Here is a 25,349-nt window from a genome sequence, read left to right on the forward strand (position 1 = left end):
GCACATTGCGCCTGGAGTATATTGTGGTGTATGGTAAGGCACACACTGCGCCTGGAGTCTACGGGAGTGAGTCGTTAGGCCGGGGGTCTTCAAACTGGGGGGTAGGCCCCCCTATGGGGGCTTCAAGTGCTCCCAGGGAGTGCGCCAGGCTCTGGTCAAAAGATGCAATATGCTGCTGGCAGGGCTGTGTTTTAGGCTGAAAAAAATGAGCAGCAGTAAAGGGGCTCCAAATACCCTTCAAACCACCCCCCCTTCTGATATTCACACTGTGGATAGATACTTTTACATGGTCTGCCTGACCAGAATAAAATGCTTGGCCTCATGTATTTGATCACATTTGTAAAACAGTATCAGATCTTAACTCCAATGTTTAAATAAGTCTAGACCAGAGGTCTTCAAACTGTGGGGGTGGGGGCGGGTGGGGGGGCGCCAGACTCTGGCCAAAAGAAGCATTATACAGATAACAGGCCTTTGTTTCAAGCAGAAGCATGTTATTACATTTTAAAAAGGTAACTACTTAACTGCAATGTTTAAATAGGTCTAGACATATTTAAACATTACCATCTTTATAAAATAATTCTGAAAAATTCTGAGGGGGGGCAATGATTTTTATTTTTCAACTGGGTGGGGGGCGTGACATTAAAAATTTTGAAGACCACTGGTCTAGACATATTTAAACTTTGCCAATTTAATAGAATAAGTATGGAAAATTCAGAAGTGGGTCCCAGTGATTTTTGTTTTCACTTGGGGAGGCACAGCATTAAAAAGTTTGAATACAACTGCTTAGGCGCACACATTGCCTTCAATGGACACTCTCGGCACTAGGCATGTATGAATGACAGAACTGGAATAGCGGAGAAAGGGAACAAGGAGACCAACTGTTATTCATATTTATTTGTATTTTTCTTCACGCTGACATAATCAAAGAAGGATGATAAAGAACTTTAGAAAACAGTGCAAGAGCGTGGTTACATGCATAACATTGGGGTACAGTACTGGTGGGATGTGCTTCGAGGTGCTTGTTATAAGGATGGTTATGAAAAAGGACAAAGTTGCTCAAATAGATGTCTTTCCAGATCGTAGGGGCAAAACCAGATAAGGAATGGGTTACAATTGAGGGTTTCTTGCTTTGTATTTTTCACATATGGAGGTTGCTGATGCTAAGGAGGTGTCTTAGGATACCTGAAAGTGTTGGTTTGTTTTTTGGGTAGTGAGGGAGTTTAGCATTACTTCTTTAAAGATAGCACGGCAGATCTAATTTATAGTGTGTGTGGAATGGGAGCCACTAGAGTTTAATACATGTTAGTGTGGCATGTTTAAAGTACAGCATGTCTGTGACTGCTCTCGCAGCAACATGAAGAATGGATTTTAAAATGTGTTCTAGGGCCCATACAAACCCTATGTATCCCTGCCACAAACCAGGCAAGGAGAAAATGGTGATACTTACTCCTGAGTGGCTTGTGTTCATGAAAAAGACCAGGGACCACGTTCCTGAGTGATCATGGACCTTTTCTCCTGAAAGCTCATGAGACCTTGGAGACTAAGTTTTCTCCTGCCTATATTCTAAAAACAGGGCCTGTAGATCAGGGATTTTTAACCAAAGAGATCAGCATCCCGAACCCTCGGAGGTCAAGGGTCCTTAAACCAGAGGGTTCAAGGGTCATTTAAGCATGAAAAGGTCCTGAGGCCAGATGCTTCAGAGGTTCAACAGAAATGGGAGACTGCCTGCACCCCTAAAGGATCAGGTGCAATCAGACCCTGAATATGAAGAGCTCTGAGGGTAGGGACATTAGGGTACATAAGACCAGACACATCCGAGGCCCTTAGATGTGTACATCAGAATACCTCTGGATGCCTGAAACCTTGTAGATCACTGCTATTAGATCAGAGGGATTCGTTGCACTTTGACCTCATAGATTAGGTTTCCTTAGACCATAGGATAATGGGCCTTCAGGCTTAGGAGTATTCCATCTGGAGCAATAAGAGCCCTTCTAACATTAAGGGCCATGGACCCTTAGAGCAGGATATCAGGAGCACTTAGACCTGGATAATTAGTGTTTTTCAGAACAGAGAGATAACTGACCACTGAGAAATCAGGGTCCCCTGGATCTGGAAATCAGAGGTACTTAGACCTGAGTGATCATGAATTATCACAACAGAGTGATCATTGTCCCTCAGATCTATGAGAGCCTGAATCAGGAGACCTGAGAGGTTAAATGTAGATGAGGGTCCCCAGACACAAGAGCTCAGGGGTCCTCAGAACTGTGGTATTATGGATTTTGACATACAGGGGAGCAGTGTTCATCAGATCTAATAAATCAGAGTTTGTAATGCCTGGAAAGTCAGAGTTCATGTACTTAAGAGTCAATGGCCAACAGAATTAAGAAATATGAAGTTCATAGACCAGAAACATGAGGGTTCCCCAGACCTGATAGATTGCACACATATCTAAAAAGAGCTGAACCGAAAAGTCTTAAAATGCAGTAGATCCATTAAAAATATCTCTGAAAGGGAGGAAATTCCAAGTATCAAAATCGATACCTGATTGGTGTAGACTGTTTTAGACCACCTGTTCGCATTTGGAATTCCCAGTTATTAACAGGAATTCCACTTGGGCAATCAGAATTCTCATTGCCAATTGACTTGCAGTGCATGACTGTGGCATCCACAATTCCAGTTGATCTCTTGGAACCCCAAATCACCAAAGGAAATGCGAATGCCTCTTGACTTTATTTTGCTGTACAAAAGCAATAGAAAGTGAGCAGGAAACATTAGACATTTAGAAAATCTTTGTTACAAAATCAAACCTTGACTGTTCATTAAAATTCTGTGTCACCCTAGGACCAATCTGAATTTTGCTGTTTCTACCCATCCCTGACACCTACTATCTGGTTCAGCATATCGTAAGGCAGATATATACATATTAAAATGTACACCAATTAAGAATTGGAATTTGGCTACGGTATATGGGCATATTTTTAATACTGTTTCTTTTTTTTTAGGCTTGGAGAAAGAAGAGATAGTCCAGAAAAGTTGTCTTCCAAGAAACCAATCTTTGAATGTCTTTAACTGACTGAATGTCTTGAAAGATGCCATATATTTAATGGAAAATCAGTTCTCAAGTTCTGCAGAAAAATGGATCAAACTGGGCAAGAACAGTGACTGGCCTACGACAAACACCACAAGGCATATAATTCTGGTCTTCAAACTTGTCTCTTCATTGAACACGCAACTCTGCTAGTAATACATCTGTTCCGTTTTTATGAAGCCATACTACATATAAGCTTGTCAACTGAAAATGCATTCTTACTAAAAAAGAACACGTTGGTGTATCAAAAAAAGCAACACTATCAAGGACTCATCTGTCCATCAAATTAGCTATTTTACTAGAAACAGGCCCATCAATCTGAATGTCACCATATTAGGAATCTGCCTGACCCCTAGGATGGAGCTGTACTAGGAGAGTATCTGTCCATCACTGCCACTGAGCCTCCAGGTATCAAAGTGTGAAGACTTAATAGCAAAAGGGAGAAAAAGCACTGTGGTTGTACATGTTTGTGGGGTAAAGAGCCCTGATATAACAATAAAGAAGGGTACCCAGGAACTATATAATTGAGTTTGCCAGCATCAATTACTGCAAACAGTGGATCTTGAAGACTCAATACAGGATGTTGCAGGCTCTTGAGTTGCCAGCCACGTGTGGTGGATCAGATGACATGAGTGAGAGGAACTACAGCATCTCCAAACCTGGACCAAAATGTCTACAAAAGAATGGCTCCCCACAGCAGACAGTAGGGGCAAATTTAACTAGCCGTCCACTAACTTGGCGTCCAGTAACAACAGGCTATGTCAGGCCAGACAAGCAAGAGGAAGCAGAAAGAGGCATGGAGTCAACATTACAGGAGAATGGTAGCAACACTCAAGTGAAAACGAAAAGGATTTCCACCACACTGAATAATAGGGCCCAGGGCTGGCAGCCCACGGGGCAAAGTTCAAAGCCAAGACAGTCTGGACCCTCTTCACAAGCAACAGGACCATCACACCAAAGCCCTGTGATGGTTGACGAGTCATGTACTGCCACCATAGATGACCCCAACCAGGAGTGGAAAGTGGCCAGGGTTCAGCACGTCCTCATTTCCGGTAGAGACCAGCCGAGGAAAGCAAGTAAGTCATGGGAGAAAAATCAAAGTGAGGGGACAGCTTTGAGGGACACTTTCACTTACTCACTCTCTTGAACTGCTAGCATCATCATAACTATGCCTCTTTCCCATGAGGAGATTGTAAGTGATATCTTACCTAAATCTTTGCTGTTTGAGTAAGTTTAATTGACAATGACACACAAGCTCGGCGATCCCACCCACCTAACATGCACAGTATGGGATTGTGATTTTACAGCCTTTTTCTTCACCGTCATAAACTGACATAGTAAACAAACAACATCACATGTCGAATGCTCCATTAGCACTAATATTTTACCTCTGACCATTCTTGCCTTCTTAAAACCCATGTGATTTCCTATGCAATTTCTTCTAAGCTCTGTGCCATGTTGGTAAATTCAAGATCGGCTGTAAAACTCCATCCTTCAGTTCTAGGCCTGTTGTTGAATCATGCTTGATTTTCTGGGGCAGAAGCCTGTCTGGCATACCACAGCACCAGCCCTAAGAGACCAAGTGACACTGGTTCTAAGATCTCAGAAAAGCACCATTAAGGTAGAGTAGGAAGTCTGCCATGTTTTCTAGGTGATCTTTGAGGGTTAACTACCTCAGGAGTTATTAACATGCCTACCTTGGAATATCTTTAGAGCTAGTTAACTACCACACTGCAAATTTTAGGTTCATCCATCGATCCCTCCAATCAAATACAATCATTTGATTCCTCTTGCAAAGGCTGCCATTCGGCCTGACATGGCAGCAAGCACCATGGGTGGTTCAGGTATATTCTATAATCTACTGTGAGGCCTTTATCTTAGGCACCACTCAAAATCAGACTGCTTGTCGGAAGGCAGATGACAGAACAAGTAATTTGAAGTTCCACAATTTTTGCTGGTGCAAAAAACTGCCCAAGTAATGGTTATCCACCAAAAAGGTGAGTATGCCGCTCTGGAGGCCAGGTTTAAATGCCTCCACCTATGCCCCTGCAGACCGCAAAGGCGACCCCGCCACCCCCCTTCAGCCAATAGGCGCTAGCGTGCAAAATTAGAAATTAAGCGCCAACGGCAAAAAGGCCGTTGGCACTAGCCCCTTTGCCTCCGGCCAGGCATCACCCCCACCTGTAGCCGGGGCCGGCCATTGCGGTTTGCCCCTGTATTTCATAGTGGGCTTGGGTGATTGGGGCGGGAGGGGTTTAAAGTCAGAATGGGGAATAAAATGAGTATGTTTACAACCATGTTTTAAACCACACATTTATACTATTTTCAACCTTTTAATTCGGGCAAATTCTTCAAGGCAATACCTGAACACATTTCCAAGGGAAAAAAACACCACGTTCGAGAGCAAATTTTACTGAACTTAGAGTCGAGGATCGGACACAAACACCAGGCAACTCAAATTGAATCCTAAAAAGTCACTGGCCCTGCCCTAAGGCCTATCATTCTATTAATCTACAATTTCTATAGACAGTCACACAGGGGCACATCCCCAGTTAGACAGGCTGATCACTTGGTAATTCCTTTTGACATCACAACCATTATTCTGTTATATAAACGTCAGTACCGGGTAAGGTAACCGGATAGCTCCATGTCATTAGGAACACCATAGTCACGTTCCAGCCTTTATTCCTGAAACCTGTGTCATCCCGAAATGTATGCTTAATTGTTCAAATGAGGGGAAATAGGACGACAGCTTCCTGATTGCAATTGGTTGTTAAAGTCCAGGCCAGAAAAACACATATCCCTGAAGACATGGAGCCATGTGGTTCAGACCTGGTCATGTAGTTTGTGCAAGTCAGAGGAGATTTATTCTTTTTGAACAGAAACCCAAGTGTCTATGTAATCTTGGGTAGTCAACATGAAACAAGAGATAGTGGTTCACATCGAACTCATTCACAGCCTGATAGTGTATACAGAACAGCAAAATTACTGTTATTGGTATTATTCACCACCACAAAAATATGATGCAGGTTCCAGTAACAAAGAAATGGTTTATTCACAGCATAGACCACATGCCTAAGTTGGCATTGCATAGGCAGAAGCGCAAAGTGACCCCAATGTGTGAAAACCACAAGAACAGTGACTGAGCAGCACTGAGATTCAAAGGTTTGTTGGGGTACAAACGAATGCGAGTACTTTAGTCCATCAAAAGAGGCCCTCGGTCGCCTGTGTACATATGAAGCATGGGATGGTAAGCAGTTCGCTTGTATTATGTGCCAACAACGATTTCACCCTTAATCCAGGGGTCTCGTTAGGACTGTGGTCACCATCTTGGCATGATGCATTCATGCACGTGTCAGGCTACGCCATGCCACTCGTTTGCCTCTCTTTTCACTTGTTTTTAAAAATTGCCAATACATTGCAGCATTGGAAAAAATATTGGCAAAACCAATAGGTTGAAGATTCGACACCTATTCGCCTTTCCACTTCTTGTTGACGTCCTTATATCTGAACACACAAGCTGCCGCCTCGAGAGATTGGCGGATGAGTGAATGCTCTGAATCATAACATGCCAGGGCGCTGATTTTGTTTCTCATGCAGCTTGTGGATGAATGCATGGCCCCCAGTTCCACGTTTCCATGTGTGTGGCTGAGGTGCCACTGCATGACCCAGTCAAGGGATAATTAGCATTCTGATGGAGCTCGTCTCGGGTGACGGGCCCTTTGAAGCTCAGTTAGATAGTAGCCTCTCAGCAGCAGGCCTGTCATCATGCAGCTAATGGAATTATCCTGCTAGGGATCCCAGGGTGTCTGTTGTTTACAAGGGCAGAACATCTGGCTTGGGAGGCACCCTAGAGCTCCCGAGAGGGACTTGACCCTGCCACGCTCTGAGCAGCCTTTGCCCCAAAGACAGGGGCTGCAAAGCACCCCCAGGTCGTGGCACCTTAATTCCCGCGATTCTCTGAAGGCGCCCCCAAACGCAACCACTAAAGTAACAGGGCCCCCTAAGTGCAGCCTGACCTCTGCTGACCTCCGAAGCTTAATGATGTTGGCGGGAGTCGTGATCCTCTGCAGATTTTGCTGTTCCACTGCCTGTAAAGAAGAGTGGGTGATGCACTGAGATGGAAAATGCCAATATATCTGCTTTAATGCGGTGCGCCCTGCTGTCGCACCTCTCACTGTGAATTCATACCTCTCACCCTGCACTCACACGGGCTCAGCACCCACCGGGCGCGCACACGGGCTCACACCTCCCCCGCATTCACGGGGGCTCAGCCCACTGTCCCCCCCCCCCCCCCCCCCACCGTCCCGCGCTCAGACAGGCACACACCTCTCCCCTCACTCACATGGCACACCTCTCACCCTCTACTCAAAGTGGCACTCATTTCACCGTACACTTTCTCATGTTCCACCCTGCAGTCACGCGTGCACACCTCTCACCATTCACTCTCACAGGCAGAGACAGAAACATGACTTCAATTATACACTCTGGTTAGTTAATTGTATGCCGGTCTACAAAGTTGTGTCTTCAAAATGTCCTAAATTTGGAATAACGTGAAGCAAATCTCATGTCAAAAGGGAGGGCAAGTCTCGAAAAACTGGAATCACCTAGTGTCTTCCTTTTGAAAGGAGGGATAAAGAAAAGATTCAAATGGGTAGATCTTAAATCGTGACCAGGTATGTATTTATGAATGTGAGCCAAGTTAAAAGCCTGACTGCGGCTCTGAAAGGATTTGAAGACAGTGCTGTAGCTCTTGAAAACATGGGATGGTAAGCAGTTCGCTTGTATTATGTGCCAACAACGATTTCACCCTTAATCCAGGGGTCTCGTTAGGACTGTGGTCACCATCTTGGCATGATGCATTCATGCACGTGTCAGGCTACGCCATGCCACTCGTTTGCCTCTCTTTTCACTTGTTTTTAAAAATTGCCAATACATTGCAGCATTGGAAAAAATATTGGCAAAACCAATAGGTTGAAGATTCGACACCTATTCGCCTTTCCACTTCTTGTTGACGTCCTTATATCTGAACACACAAGCTGCCGCCTCGAGAGATTGGCGGATGAGTGAATGCTCTGAATCATAACATGCCAGGGCGCTGATTTTGTTTCTCATGCAGCTTGTGGATGAATGCATGGCCCCCAGTTCCACGTTTCCATGTGTGTGGCTGAGGTGCCACTGCATGACCCAGTCAAGGGATAATTAGCATTCTGATGGAGCTCGTCTCGGGTGACGGGCCCTTTGAAGCTCAGTTAGATAGTAGCCTCTCAGCAGCAGGCCTGTCATCATGCAGCTAATGGAATTATCCTGCTAGGGATCCCAGGGTGTCTGTTGTTTACAAGGGCAGAACATCTGGCTTGGGAGGCACCCTAGAGCTCCCGAGAGGGACTTGACCCTGCCACGCTCTGAGCAGCCTTTGCCCCAAAGACAGGGGCTGCAAAGCACCCCCAGGTCGTGGCACCTTAATTCCCGCGATTCTCTGAAGGCGCCCCCAAACGCAACCACTAAAGTAACAGGGCCCCCTAAGTGCAGCCTGACCTCTGCTGACCTCCGAAGCTTAATGATGTTGGCGGGAGTCGTGATCCTCTGCAGATTTTGCTGTTCCACTGCCTGTAAAGAAGAGTGGGTGATGCACTGAGATGGAAAATGCCAATATATCTGCTTTAATGCGGTGCGCCCTGCTGTCGCACCTCTCACTGTGAATTCATACCTCTCACCCTGCACTCACACGGGCTCAGCACCCACCGGGCGCGCACACGGGCTCACACCTCCCCCGCATTCACGGGGGCTCAGCCCACTGTCCCCCCCCCCCCCCCCCCCACCGTCCCGCGCTCAGACAGGCACACACCTCTCCCCTCACTCACATGGCACACCTCTCACCCTCTACTCAAAGTGGCACTCATTTCACCGTACACTTTCTCATGTTCCACCCTGCAGTCACGCGTGCACACCTCTCACCATTCACTCTCACAGGCAGAGGCGTCTTGAATCCCACCTCCTGCCCGCTCTAGCAGCTGCAGCAGGGTGGGGTTCTTTATGAGCCCGTTTTATCTGCAATTTAGAGATTAAAGAGTGCATTTAAGGTTAAAAGGAGGAAATAAACAAGCATTTGCAATGCACTAGGTCTCCCGTTTGCTCAAGTTAGAGCAATTAGCGTTGTAAATTTCGAACTGGAACTTTCTTGCCACACAAACTGAAAGTAAAACAGTTGACATAAGTTGACATAAGCGAGCCGATTCAAAGCGCAGCTGTGAGCGCGAAGGATGGAAACAAAAGGAAAAAGAAGTTCGCTCGGAGTCAAAGTTATTGGCAAACGTGCAATTATCCATGTAATATGGTCAAGATGGCCAAGGCGGTAACAAAACTGCCCTAAGGAGTGAAGTGTGAAGCCCATGAATGAGTGATAGTGATGGGCGTATGGTGGACGTGGTTAAAAGCCCAGATACATACCAACACGTCGGAAAAGCAGCGCTTGCGCGCTGCTATGCTCGACCTAAAAAAAGGTTGGTAAAAAAGGGAAGGGTTGGACCAGTGGATGCATTAGTGGGTGAAACGATGAGTGGATAAAAGGATGGATGTCTGAGCGGATGAAAAGATGGCTGAGTGGGTGAAAACATAGGATGATGGATGAGTGGGTGAAAGGATGGGTGGATGAAAGGATGGATGGATCAGTGAGTGAAACGATGGATGGGTAAAAAGGAGGATGGTTAGATGAAGGATGGATGTATGAGTGTGCGGAAGGAGGATAGGTGAAAAGATGGATGGGTGAACAAATGGACGCATGAGTGGATAAAAGGACGGGTGGATGCATGGGTGGGAGGATGGGTGAGAGGATAGGTGAATGAGTGGGTTAGAGCATGGGTGAATGAGTGGGTGACAGGATAGATACATAGGTGGATGAAATGATGACAGAGTGAGAGGAAATCTGAGAAGATGAATTGATAGGAGGGTGAAAGGATGGCAGAGTAAATGAGAAGGAAGGAAGGTAGGCAGGTAGGCAGGCGGGCAGGCAGGCAGGCTGGCATGGCCACTGGATGGAATGGTGAAATATAGTTAAGTTATATTATCTTATTTTGTAAAGTGCACATACATTGGAAGGTCTCATGTCGCTGGAGCTACAGAAACATGACTTCAATTATACACTCTGGTTAGTTAATTGTATGCCGGTCTACAAAGTTGTGTCTTCAAAATGTCCTAAATTTGGAATAACGTGAAGCAAATCTCATGTCAAAAGGGAGGGCAAGTCTCGAAAAACTGGAATCACCTAGTGTCTTCCTTTTGAAAGGAGGGATAAAGAAAAGATTCAAATGGGTAGATCTTAAATCGTGACCAGGTATGTATTTATGAATGTGAGCCAAGTTAAAAGCCTGACTGCGGCTCTGAAAGGATTTGAAGACAGTGCTGTAGCTCTTGAAAACTGAGCGTTGCTCAATTGGTGATCAGTGCAACTGGGGCATGATGTGACACTTCCAAGGTTGTTGGTACAGAAGCTTGGCAGCCTGATTCTGTATTATTTGGAGTCTCCCGACTAGGCCTTTGAGGGGCCAAGTAGAGGGAATTAGCACTGTCAACCCTGGTAAGAGTGAGAGCCGTGAAGGAGAGTAGTTTACCAATCTTTCTGATTTTACGAAGTTGGACGAAGCAGGCTGAGACTGTGGCCCCTACTTGGGATTTCGTTGACAGCTTTGAGTCAACCAAAACTCCAAGGCTTTTTGCTAACTTCTTGCGCCTGGGGAGAGCCCACTGAGGAGGGCGAGAAGGCAGCATTCCACAGGTTAAGTTGCTTACCATGATGACAATTTCAGTCTTATAGGAATTCAATTTAAGTTGATGATTGTTCATCCAATCACAGATGAATAACATTGTATCCTGAAAGGATGGCCTTGATTCCGATGAGTTTCTAATAGAAAAGATCGATTGCATGTCATCAGCATAATTGTACATTTTGATGTGTATTTTATTCAGGATGTGCACTAGGGGTGAAATTTATGATTTAAAAGGGTAGGGGGATAGGGAAGATCCCTGAGGTACTCCGCAGGTTAACTTAACCTTAGGAGATTGGGGAAAGGAACGCCTAACTGACTGCAATCAATCATTCAGGAATGATAGAGTCCACTCCTGAGCGGTGCCATGAAGGCCTGCAGCCCCGAAACGGTCCACCAAAACCTTGTGGTCGACCATGTCAAAGACTGCTGGGAGATCAAGAATTACCAGTGCCTGGGTAGTCCCTTTGTCAACAGCCCCACGTAAGTCGTCCATCACTAAAGGGATGACCAACTCTGCAGAATTAGCTGGTCAAAATCCAGCATAATGGGAATCGAGAAAATTAATTTCCTCTATAAAGGAACAGATGCAGCCTGCTATGTGTGCCTGAAGTACTTTAGCCAAGTAAGAGAGGGGTGATATGGGGTGATAGTTTTCTAGTATAGAAGGATGGTCTCCGGCTTTCGTTAGCAGAGTTAGTACTTTGGCTTCTTTGAAGGCACTTGGGACCGTACCACAGCTCAAAGACTGATTTAGGAGAACTAAGGGTATATATATCAGGGAAGCGGGTTAAAACCATTCTTAGCACCTTCGGAGGGCAAGGAGCGTCCAGTGATTGTGATTTAACTTTGATTTATAATTCCATAAGGCGCGTCTTACTAATGACAGGCAGTTCCGACATCATCACAGGATTTCAGTCTTCCACTGTCCTACCCAGGTCAAAGTGCCTAAAATGAATACTGGCTTTAACGGTCGAGATCTTATAGATAAAAAATACATCAAGGGGTTCGCAGAGGCGTCACAATTCCAAAGATGTTCTTCGACTTCTTGGTAGAATGTATGACCCTATCTGAAAAAAAGCAGATTTATCTTGAATGACAAGTCTCTTATAGTGTTTTAGTTGCAGCAGGTATGCCTCTTGGTATTTTTTCAGCTTTCAAATGATCAGAAAACCACCTTGACGCATTATGGCTCCTAGGTGGTTTCTCAGAGCTGAGCAAAAGTGTTGCTAGCTTGTGTCAACCAGCTTGGGATCTCTTCCTCAGATTTGTCAATACTGGGATTTGTGTCTGCCACTGAAGTTGGCAGAGCTTTCTAGAGAGGGAGTTGGCACCAAGGAGGGGTTTAGGAAGGGCCACATCCAAGAGCACAAATTTAATTAGAAAGTGGCCCGACCAAACGCAGGGCAGTACCTTCATATTAGATATTGATAAATGAGAGGCCTATACCTGATTTGAAAGGTTGAATGATGGGATGAAATAATGACTGGGTGAGGGAACGTAAAGATGAACTGATAGATATCTGCAGATGGATGGGAGCGTGAAGGGATGAATAGATAACTGCTTGAATGGAAGAGGCAGGAGAGCACTTCTAGAGAGTTTCGGGCTCGCTTGCTTCATCTGCGTGGTGCCATCAGAGCTTTGTTCCAAAGTGGTAGGGTAGTCTAATTTTCTGGCTGTTTCCTTGCAGACAGGTTTGTCTCTCATTCTGCATTCACCCAGCCTCCTCTCTTTCCATGCATTCAGACAGACATGCCTCTCGCACTGCATTCACCCAATCCCCCTTGAACTTACATGACTCACCCTCTACTTAAACGAGCACAACCCTCACCTTGCACTCACACACGGGCATCACTCACTCTCTGTTCACATCGACACTCCTCTCACCCTGCATCCACATGGGTAGACCGCTACTCACTCACAGGGGCACACCTCGTCCTGTGTACTCACCTGGGCCCATTCTTCCCCTGCACTCACAAACGTTTAGCTCTCATCATGCATTTACAAGGGCCTCAAATTATACGTTGTATTGACAAAGGCTCACCTATCACCCTGCATTCTCCTCGGCTCACCATGCATTCACAAGAGCTCAGATCTCACTATTCACGCACCAGTGCTTAATTTGTGCATGTTGTTTCCGGGGCGGAGCACCGGCACTTATTTTTGAGGGCCGGCGCTTATTTTGCTGCCTCAAGGATTTACTGCGAGCAAAAGACACATATGGGAAAGACGGAGGAAGAGAAAAACGAAAGAGCGTCACAATGGAAGAAAGCAGAAAGCTTCAAGAGTGAGCTGTAGGGGCACAGAGTGGCTGTAAATGGACTGAAGAGGCCCGAGATGGCTTCAGGATTACGCTGCCTCAATATTCAGTGCTCCTACATTTAAATGCAGCAGCCGTGTGTTTCAAAGGAGGGCTTTGGGCACCGGCACATTTTTATTTACAAATTAAGCACTAGCCCTCACACAGGCTCATCTCTGACCATGCACTCATAAGGACTCACCTCTCACCATGCACTGTCACAGACTCACCTTTCCCCGTCCACTACCATAGGTACGCCTATCACCCTTCACTCACATGGACGCTACTCTCACATAGGCATACCACTTGCCCTTCATGAACATGAGCTTATCTCTCACCCGTCACTCAAAGAGGTAGGATCTGCATTCACAAGGTCTAAAGTGTGACTGTCAATTCACAGAGGCCCCCTCATACTGCTTTCACATGACTCAGCTGTCACCCTGCCCTTACATGGGTTCAAACTTCACTCGGCACTCGGACAGGTACACCACTCACCCTACGCTCAAATGGGGTCTCACCCTGGAGTCATAACTTAAGCTCTCACCGTACACTCACTCACTCATCCACACTGTCACACCCCTCACACTGCATTCGCAGTCACACTTCTGAGCCTCTACTCAGTCACACTTCTCACCCAGCACTCTCACCTAGCGCTCACTGTCACACCTCTCACCCTGCACTCACTAGCACTCCTCTCACCCTGCACTTTGTCGCGCCTCTCACCCTACACTAAGTCATATCTCTCACCCAGCACTCACTGGCGCTCGGTGCCACACCCTGCACTCTGTTCTCACAGTCACACCTCTCACCCTGCACTCCTTTCACTCTGGGCTCAAAGTCACACGCCTCTCAACCAGCACGCACCGGCACTCCTCTCACCCTGCACTTAGTCACACCTTTCACCCTGCACTCACTGGCACTCGTTGTTACACCCCTCACCCTACACTCGCAGTCACACCTCTCACCCGGCACTCACCAGCACTCCTTTCACCCTGCACTTAGTTACAGCTCTCACCCTGCACTCACATATACACACATACATACACACATTTACGGTACGACAAATATAAAATTAGCTATGGCTTGACCTCCCACCCTGCACCCCCAACCCGCCCCCACCCACCTCTCTCTGGTCCCCACTCCGTCTCTGCTGGGAGCAGACAGGGGACTGTGTTTCCTGACAGTAACAGATAAATTACTTTAAATATTTCATACTTTGTAGGCATCTGTTAAAGGAGAGCATACCTTTAGCTTATGCTTCGCTAGCTGATCTGACCTTTGTCCCAAAAAACGGGACATTTATTTAAAATTAAGAGAAGCGTCGGGGCACCGGGATAGTCCTCTAAAACCCGGGACTGTCCGCGGAAATCTGGGACGTCTGGTCACCCTACCCAACACCCACATCTCTCTGAGTGTCCACGTGCGCCCACATCCCTCGCCATAGGATCTTCTTCCGGGTGGAGGCAGGTGTTTGTATCCGGTCTCTCGATTAGCTGGTTTGAAGTTCCACGCGGTGTCAAGGCTCGGGCAGCTGGATTTGGCGGAAGGGAAATAACCTCTAACAAGAGGATTAACATCTTGGTATTCCTTCTAGCTGCGCCGCCCTTTAGACAGCTGTTGCCCTGATAAAGACTGCTCGGATGAAAGCATTCTTGGGACTGGCACTTTCATTCTCTGTCTCTGCCCACTGTGCAGATACCAAACAAAGGGCACGGCTGGGAAGGGAGCGAACAGTGTCCTTCTGGGCTGACATTACAGTGTCTAACAAAGACTCATGGAAATGAGCGCTTGTGCGAGGAACCTAGAAAATACCCCAGTGCTCGTCCAGCAAACGAACCAAACTGACGTAGTTTACCTAGCATTTACACGACCGCGGCAGTGATGAGGGAGTCTGTGTTGTTAGAGGCCCCGTGTTCTTCCAATGAAATTGAATCTCTCAGCTAAGTGACGCGGCGCGCGTGCAGAGGTCACATTTAAACAGAGATCCGCGAAGGCTCGCGTTATATGGAGTTTTCTGCAGCATGCTCGTGGGAAGGGAATCACGGCGTTGGGGGGCTCTGTCGTAGAAGATAAGGGGTGACACCGCTGTCTGCGCGTCGGGCACAGAAACCGGACCCGCGCGAGCTCCCACAATGTGCCGCGCGGATACTTCCATTTGCTGTTGGTGAAGTACCTTGCAGATGCACTGCGCACTTACGAGTGACGAAGAAATCCTGAGCGGTCCGTGCCCTCGGCGTGTCAGTGCCGACCGAGGGCAGCTCATACGGAGCCTCTATGGCACATGGGCACTTCAGCCTCCACCACCTCCCCCCTGTGGCTCCCAGACAGGGGTTGCAGGAGAAGCTGGGTGTGGTGATGCCGGACAGCACTAGAGTTATTCAAGTAGTGGCCCGGGAGGCACAGGCAAGGATGAGGGTCAGATAGACGAATTTTCCATTCATGAAAAGGGGCTGCAAATTGTACGCCGACTTTTTGCAAATGGAAAATAATTTTGCAAACTCAACTATGTACTAATAGGGCAGTTCACAGATTTGAGAATCGTAGTTGGTCATAATCTGACCTACCTCGTCCATATTCATGAGATATGTTGCAAATTAGATCTACCTACAAGGCGATGCATGACAGGAATGGGGGTGTTCTGGCATTAACAAACCACCATGTCTGTGATTGTACTTAAATGACGTTAACTTTTATTTTAACAATGCAGCCAATTTTTCTTAAAGTAGAAATAGCTGCATAAAAAATAAGTTTATTTTTTCTAAAGTTTTTCCAGATTTGTCAGTGGTACCCTGTATAACAGCCTACTCCCCAAGAAACCTTTCTTTACATTCACAGGTTTCAAATGGATCACTTCCTTTTTTGCAGGTTACCATCTCGACTTGGGGTTGAAAACTTTATATATTTTGCAAGCGTATTTTCATCGCAAAACACTGATACATAAAATGAATTGCTATTGAGACAGGACAATCTAAATACTCCCCTTCCATATAGCAATTCATTATGCCTTTCTAATCCCCTTTTGCAATTTGGTAACCTGTTAAGAAATAACAAAATGGGCTTAGTATATTTTTAAAAAGCCATTTAGAGGTTGCATCTCTGTGGTTTAGCAAATTGCAAGCTTTGCAACTGTTAAATGGCTTCACACATTTGCCCCTCAGCTCTATGTGCAGCAGTAAGAGGGAGAGCCTGCCCTCCTCACAGTTGGTTTTTCCAGTACAACCAACCAGACTGTAACAGGCTGCTGCAATTCTCGTGACATGGGAGAGGTGAGGGCACTTTCACAGAAACACAAAAAACAATAAACCCCATAATGTAGCAACAAGGCCAGGTTGAAACTTAAACTATGTTGACATAACACAAGCCATTCAGTAATTTTACATTACACTTCCCACTGCTTAATTTGAGTTGGTGGTTTCCGGTGCTCTGCACTTAATTGTCAATACTGGCACTTATGACAGTCTGCCACATGGTGCGCTATTTGCCCACTTTAGAGATGAGCACAGCACTGATGTTTATTTATTCAATGTATGTTTTAAATGACAAATAGCTAGTGCCTAAAACTGTGGTGCAACAAAACTTAAAGAGGTCCCCCTGCAAAGTACCTGTAGGGGGCCCCCTTCCTCCTGGACTCAGTCAAGGGCCTGTCACCAGTGTACTGTGTTAAGGGGGCCTCACTGGAGCTCAGAGGGCCCCCCACACCACAGGGGCTGTGGGGGTCTTTGTTACACCCCTGGCATAAATCATTCTTGTAGCTTTTTATGAATGGAATAGTCTGAGTAGTCAAATGTTTAAGAGTCTGATGGTTAGTAGTTGTGTTAGTAATTATTGTCATTGGTAATAATGGCATTCACAGTGGGTGGTAAAAGTTTCCCTCCTGGAAAGAGCCATGGCATGTTTTTCTTTACAAATGAAGCACTGATGCCTCCTATGTGAAGTTCTCGAAATTGTACCATTATACCAGTTTGGATAATTATGGGCCACTCAAGTAAAATGTTACTACAAGTGCTCAGGAATAATGCAAATGGTCAGTACGTGAGCAGCTGTTGCTCTTACCACTTGTGTTTTTTGAGCTATTCTTTTCCTACAAAATGCATCCTCGTGTCAAAAATTGAGAGGAAGATGAAGTTTGTGCTACACATGTGCTACACATCCAATGATGGGTTTGCTTTTACTGAAGTTACACATAATTTTGAATAATATTTCTGCAATTATGCAAACACAAATTACGCATATTTTGCATACTCACTTAAACGTCACTACCTCACGTGCACCAGTTGCTGCTTCTGCACTACATCATTGTGTTTCTGGGTGGTGCCATCCTGGGTGAGGGGAAAACGCTCTCCGTCATGGTGGAGTTTTCCCCTGTTATGCTGCTGTGTCATTACTTTTGAATTGTCGTTCAACAAGCGCTCTTTTTCAAAGCAAGTACACAAACCCCGCCCAATGAAATGCTGTACTCAAGGTAATTAACATGTAGCTGAAGGCTTAGCCCTCTCTTGCTGTGGTACTTTTTAAAGATCGTTTTCTGTTGGTCGCTTGAGGGATAGCAACAGCTGCACTGTCAAGTCAGGCCTAAAAACTGCATAGACAATGAGTACAAAGGTGGTAAATGTCTCAGGTCAGTGATTTACAGAATGATATAATAAAAAATAGAAATTAATGCATTTCTTTTTTATATAAACGTTTTATACAGGGCTGGCTAGAACCAAAATGTGACAGAGTGCTTTATTGAGTGGTTTTATATAGTGCATACAAGGCAAATGGTTTCTGAGTGCTTCATAAGGAAGTGTTGTAGGGCATACTTGAAAATACATAATGTCATCCGTGAAGGAAGGCCTAAGTAGGTACTAGGACTCTGCAGCCAGTACTTTGGGAATTGGCTCTATGAAGAACCATATGTACTTGAAAAGTGCCAGCTGGGCAATTTTACTGTTTGCTGCTGACGGGTCTGCGGGTGAGATGAAGCTGGCATGAAGTTATTCTTGGGGTGCCTGTCAGCCTGAAGTGCTTGTCTGCAGACCTTAAGTGCACCATTCAAAGGGAAGATTTCCCAGGGTAAGTCTGTCAGTCTACTGTGAATGTTAGACTGGCCAATGAACTGGGACCAGCTGTGCCAGAAATAACCCCATCAATGACAAAGTGTTAATGACAAACAAAGAGTAGTGGTTCCGCTGGGCTGCAACAGTGGTCCTTAGCTCCATGCCTAGAGCCAACAATCCATCAACACCGGGCATGTGAATAGCACAAGAACATCCACAGACACAGGCCACCTCGATTTGATGCCTTATTTGCACGTCACTGAGGGCAGCAAAAAGTAGCCATTGTTCTGTCGGCCAGTATTTAATAGTGGATTCCCTGCTTCTAAAATTTCTAGCACTCCAGCCTCCTCTTGACCAAGCATGATGAAAGTAATACGGAGTACTTCTGTGAACAACTTTATATGACCGATCCATAATTAGAAAAATTGTAAAAATGCTATATCTATGCTTTACTTATTATCCTACATGACTGACTATTAAATTCTTGGACTGGTTTTCTGAAATGGTACTTTGCCTTAGGTATGTGCCACTGATGCATGAGATGTTATTTGATACTCAATGTAGAGTATTGCTTCTTTTTCAAATATATATTTCCCACATTCAGAATACTAACTTATCTGGGCTGTCACAAAATCTCGCTCACTCCAGTACCATGTATGTAGAAGCCATGATGGAAATGATCGCTACTTTTATTATACTGCTTCGCTATCACTCGCCAGTGCTTATCATAGGTGCTGGAAGTAGAGATGTGAGGGATGCCCCAAAATAATCATGTCGCGTTCACCTTGGCACATTTGCTGTGCATTCAAAAATAAAGGTGAAATATGAGGCTATGTCTTTTAATAAATTGATGGCTATTCTTTTAACACGGAGAAAGGTGTTTACTTTTCTTTCTCTGATGTCAGTGTTAGAGGATTTTTAAAGAGAATTATCTGACAATCTTGCTGGGGTACTGGGAGTGTGAAGGGAAAGGCTGTAAGAAGATGTTAGTTTTGTTCTCAAACCAAAGCAAAAGGTAAGTACCTGTAAATTAACTTTACAAATATTTCAAAGTATACCAGCAGTTAGGAAAGAACAAATGAAAAATGAAGCACACTTTTTGTAATTCTGAATTGTGACGGAAACCAAGATTTTTATAGGATCAAAAGAAATCAAGGCACTTTACTTGATGATGTACAAATGACAAATATTTGCTGAAAGCCAATTACCACTCCTTATTGCTTGTGCATTACACAGTTTTATCAATGAAACTGCATGTCAGTACAAATTTCGTGAGCATTTTAGTGGAAAATGTGTTGTCTGTAAATGACAGTGCGATACCACACCATGTTTTAGTAATATATTTGCAAACGTTTTTTCCGAAGTGTACCACTGGCTATATATCACACCTTTACCACTCCCCTGCTGAATTGCATGGCTCATTTGTTTTATTTGTTCTTTTCGGAATGTTTCACAATCCCTATGACTTTAGTGATGTAACATTGATGGCAGAACTCCACCCCCATTCCAGCACCACTGACTCCTTTGATGCTGGGTCCTACCTTTACAAAACTAGGTTAATTCATACATTAATAAACCAGACAGGACAAACAGCTTCCCATGACCCATAACTTTGACTTGAGGGGTCAAGGTACTGACCATTTCAGTTGCCTGTATCACCTACTCCTAACTACAAGCAGTGGAGGTCAAGGCATTCTATGGCAGGCAACAGAACTTCTCGACCTCCCACTCCAAAATTCCTAGAAACATTAATTGCCCCCTTTGCTACTTTTCCAAAGGATTTTTGTTGCAACTAGTGCCAAATTTCAATATACCTTTGTTTCCTGTCTTGCTACATTGAGTATTATTTGTGTATACATGCCGGCAACATTAGACATGACACTGATTGCTGTGAGGGCCAAGTGCTGAGTTTCTGCCTTAGCCTGTCCCTAGGTTAACAGTAACTGCATCACTGCTATAAAATTGGTGGGCTAATACCTCATACACCAAGTAGGATAGAGTCCTCTGCTTTTGATCAACACCACCATGTTATTTGGAATGTTAATATTTGCATGCTTTCCTTAAAAGTAGCTGGACATTGCCCGTTATTGATAATGATGAGCTGTGGTACACTGTTTTTGTCTAAACCTTCAACCAGCACTCATGAGTTAGGCGTTAACTGATTCACCACACTTACCACTGTCCATTACCATACTTTTCTTTAAGAACGTGTAGGACCCTAAGCACCGCATTCCTACCGTCACGAATCCTGGGCATACAGAGAACACAGAAACATTCATGGTGTTCCCTACTAGCAACAGGATGTGCAGAAAAACCTAACTTCACACAGGAAGTTTGTTTCACCTAATGTTACATTCAAAGAAACTTAGTTTCACTCACTGCCTCATTTAAAGAAACTCCGTGTCACCCTTTGCTACTTTTAAAGTAGGCCTCTGCCACTTTCTTCCACATTTACAGCGTCTCTATGTGGTTCTGCTGTACTTAAAGTGACTGTGCTCGATTCAGAGTAACTCTGTGACACTGTATTACATGTATTATGACACTGGATCAACCCACTTTAACAGTGAAAGCATCGCCACCTTTGCCACTGTTGGCCCAAGTTTCTTCAAGCTTTGTAAAGCCTGCCCTTAAGTTAACATTGCCCAATTAATTTCAGTCTGCAGTGGTGTTCTGATTTTTTACTCATATTAGCTGAACACTTTCTGCTTTCACTTTCACTGTTTTCAACCATCATTTCAACCATTTTATCTGTGTACATTTAGGGTGTATTAAAAAAAAAACATATCTGTGAACGGACCCTCACTTATAGGGATCATGATAGCATCATCTTAATTAGTATATGGTGCCAGCCTCCGACAACCTGCTAAGAGAGGCTCAAATTAGAGTTGCCCTAATTAAATGATAACTGTACGGTAACTCGTGTTACTGCACATATAACAATTACGAGTAGTGAGATAGCCACCAAAGTCCTGGTTTTGTACCAAGCTATATTTACTGGGTAAAAAACGCCTGGTAAATAATGGGACATCCACATTTTGTGTGGTTATGTTTTATTTTGATGGCAGCAATTGTAATTGGTGTTATTTATAGCACCTGCTATATTCCGATCCCTGTGGTGTTTTCACTTCCCCCTTGCTAATACAATGAGGGGAATTCTTTCTTTTGGACATAAACACCCTTTTAAAGTAGGAATACTTCATCCGCATTTGGCACGAGGCAGTAACCTTAGGAGCCAGGTTCACCACATGATTGGTACAGCCTAGTTCATAAGAGCAGTTCCATGAGGAGGTGAGATGACAGCCATGACCTGCAAACTGTCCTTTTTCACATGCATGATGGTCCAAGGAAAAGACTCAGGGATAAGAAAAAAAACTTCTCCTAACTTGAGAACAATAAATAATCATCTTATTTATTCATTTTGCCCACTAACCTAATGCTTCTGGATGCCTAAGCTGAGAACCCTAATAGTAGGCACCAAACCCTAGACAATGTGGGTCAATATCACTTCATCATGAGAAGGGCTGTTACAACCTTACTGCACCCTCCTTTACTGTATAGGGGAGGTACACATTTATCAATGTACATTATACATGTATATAAATTTACAATATATACCTTGCATGTTTTCATATATAAATCTTATCCAGATGCCGAAGAGAGGCTTATGATCATGTTTAGTTTTTATTGGTGCCCTGAAGAGGCCATCTGGTTATTTGAGCATTAAAAAAATGATAAACTAGATTTTTATACCAAATGACAATGTAAAGAGAGCATTTTACTAATGTAAATCACGCACATATTTTCGATGTATTGATAAATTGACCTTATGAATGACACAAAACCACACTTTTAAACGAGCTTTGGCAAAGCCAATAGGTTTCGCCTTTGTTTTTTCTTTTGTATTCTATCTTGCTAAATGGATCATAAATATTACAAAAAGGTTATAACAATGTTTGGTTAAAATTAGATAAACTATTAATAGTTGTTTATGTTGTGATGTGTGTCGAATTAATATCCCAGAGTTCCAAACTTGTCATTTGTACCTTATTTATTATGGCATTGTATTATAGTATAGTAATGTGTAATTAGGAAAGTGCCACTGCACCTGCTGCGCCATTCAAATCATGCCCCTTTTAACTGCAAGGTAACCGCAATTGTGACTGCCTGTTTAATAGTAAAATATGGCCATATTTGGTGTTTAGAGGCAGTTTGACAACGTTTGGCCCTGGTGCCACTGCACCCGCTGCACCATTCAAATCATGACCTTAATGCCTGCAAGATAACTACACTTGTGACTGCCTGTTTATAAGTAACAGTTAGTAATAATATGTGTCTAGTGGAGTTCCTAGAGGTTTGAGCCTCGGTGCCACTGCACCTGCTCCACCAATCCAACCATGAGCCCAGTGCCTGCAAGGTAACTGCACTTGTGACTGCCTGTTTAGTAGTAACATTTAGCAATAATCTGTCTTTAGAGGGGTTTTGACACCTTGTGGCACTGCTGCCACTGCACCAGCTGCAGCATTAAAACCATGACCCTAGTGCCTACAAGATAACTGCACTTGTGACTGTCTGTTTAGATGTGAAATTTATCAATAATCTTTGATTAGAGGGGCACTGACACCCTGTGGCCCCGGTGCCAATGCACCTGCTGAAGCATTCAACTCATGACCCTGATGCCTGCAAGGTAACTGCACTTGTTACAGCCTGTTCAGTAGTAAATATAGCAATATCTGGTGTATAGTGGAGTTTTGAAAACTTTTGACCCTGGTGCTGTTGCACGTATTGCACTAGTGAAATCATGACCCTAGTGCCTGCAAGATAGCTGCACTTGTGACTCTCTGTTAATAAGTCACTGAGAGAATAACAATTCGAAATGAAACTTCACCCAGTGATACAGATGCCTTTTTTTTTTAAATGATGGAGTGGTAATTTATGAAACAAATACACAAACACAAACTATTTTAATATTTACAACTGCTTTCATCAGAAATGTAATTATTATGTAATGAAAAATACAACATAATGTGCCCACTCACTGCTTGCTTTATATTTGCACTCGATATTCCATTGCAAGATAGCTGACATGTTTACACACATTTCAACGCAAATTGACTTGCGTTCAGTTCATCTTTTCGTGTACAAACACTAACAAGTAACCAATCACCAAAAACTGGAAGATGTACTTCGGCTACACTGCACGTGATGGCAAAAGCAGAACAGAAAGCAGAACAGAAGAGCGGGAAGTGACCTGCTAGCCAATAAAAAGTAGTGAATTTAAGCAACGTTGGAACGGTGTTTGAATTAACAAACGGGAAGTTCAGGTAAGTAAGGGTCGAAATAGGCGGGTTCTTGGTCCCTTTAAAGATTTTTTGTTAAAGTAACATAAGACTTCGCAAGCACAACGCAGGCGCTGCACAGATGAAACCTAAAAAAGGGAACACTTTTTTTGGTGCATTTAAAAGGGGCGGGTTTTCCACAACTAGCATGTTAGCGGTATGAGGAATAGCTCTGAATTACAGCTATATATATATGACACCTCACCTCAATCCCCTTTAGACATGCTGGTCTCACTTCCACAACTGACTGAAAGCAGTCAATGCATGAGCCTCGTGCACCTGCATCCAGTAAACAATCTGAAAGGTCTTGGCCCAACCCTTGGGAGGTGTGCGAGGGAGATAGCACAGGGGAGTGAAAGAAAGATAAAATGAGAGAGAAGCGGAAAGGCAGACAGACAGACCCGGACATAAGGACAGAGAATGGAAGGAAACAATAAGAAAGAGGAAAGGATTCAGCAAGGGCATGAAGATAGAACAAATAGCCACATTGGTTTACGAGTACAGAACGTTCCAGACGGAGGGGCTGGGTGGGGAGGGGCCTTGTGGTCCCCAGTGCCAGCAGCCATATGGTACCGTGACCCGAGAGGCCAGGAGCCGCGACAGACCTGCTGCGCTGAATGAAAGTAAAAAATGAAAGCATATGTCGTTTTAATGCATGGCCCACCTGCGCCACCTCTTCTGGGTAACTCGGGTATCTGCGCAGACTGGTGGGACACGGAAAGGTACCCCCTCTGCAGGCCTGGGCGTGAAGATGGTGGCCAAAGGCACGGAATATTCCCCTTCCTGCCCCCCACCCCCGTCTCCCTGCACGTGCAAAGTGAGAGGCTATTCTTTTTTAGTTCACTTCGTAGTAAGTGCTTCAAATAAAATATATATATATATATATAGCCGTAAACATTGTTGTTGCATCCCAACCCAGTATTGAGAAACGGCAAGCGGAGTCTGTGTACATTAAATATATATATCTCACAGTGCCTGGTATAAAACACAGCCTTGCCCTGCAGCACCCCAGGGAGCAGACACGCACGCGCGTGCAGTCACGCCCTCGAGCACATCTTTCCAGTACCTCTTAATCGTCACCCAATCTGCGTCGAGGACGCTTAAACTCTGGCTACCTGCGAAGTACTTAAATGTTCAGGGACGAGAAAGGAGCAAAAGGCTGTTAAGCCCTTTCAGCCTTTTCTGAGAAAAAAAAACCTGGGACTGCATTCTTTATTTTCAGCGAGGGGCAAACAGAACAGAGTGGTTTGTTAAAAAAATATTTCCTCTGTACATTTGACCTGTAGGTTGTAAACGCGCTTAATTGTTGTCTCCGTTTCGATTTTTTTTCTTTCAACCCAAGAGGCCGTCACTTGTTGACTGAAGAAAGTTTGGAGGAGAAGATGAAACCTAAAGTGAGAGGTTTTTCACGGCAGGGGAACTCGCCACCCTCTGAGATTCGGAAGTGACCATTTGTGATGTGTTTTCTTTCTTCCTCCTTCTAGAAATGCTTCCGTCCAGCCCCCAGGAGGGTGAATGGGAAGATGGGCGCTCTTCCACAATCAATGTTACTCTGTGGAAGTCTGCATTGTGGGGGAGGGGGCGGGGTCACTGCTGCACGTGAAACCCCGGCGGGAGCTTTACCTTCCACTTCAGGGAAGATGGGACCGCCCCTGCAGGGATCAGCTGCAAAGAAGGGGGTGGGAGGAGGCAGTCGCCAATTATTCCGCCCAGAGATTACCTTGGAAGGGTCAGTCACCAAAAATACTAATGACGTCATATTACAGGAGGGCGAACTAACACCAACAGGGAGAGCCGAGCCCGAGTCGAGCCAAGACTGTGACT

General features: G+C 44.7%; 1 protein-coding gene across 2 annotated transcripts in view; it reads left to right on the plus strand.

Moving 5' to 3' along the window:
• The window catches only part of SYNPO (synaptopodin), a 172,038-nt gene that overhangs the window by 38,165 nt on the left and 108,524 nt on the right, over positions 1–25,349 (plus strand). For both annotated transcript variants that reach the window (XM_069199556.1, XM_069199557.1), the window contains exon 2: positions 3,003–4,164. In XM_069199556.1, coding sequence (XP_069055657.1) covers positions 3,669–4,164 — 496 coding nt within the window. In that variant the 5' untranslated portion in view covers positions 3,003–3,668. The remainder of the gene's footprint in view (positions 1–3,002; positions 4,165–25,349) is intronic.

This window comes from Pleurodeles waltl, chromosome 7, assembly GCF_031143425.1.
Source record: "Pleurodeles waltl isolate 20211129_DDA chromosome 7, aPleWal1.hap1.20221129, whole genome shotgun sequence".
Taxonomy (NCBI): domain Eukaryota; kingdom Metazoa; phylum Chordata; class Amphibia; order Caudata; family Salamandridae; genus Pleurodeles; species Pleurodeles waltl.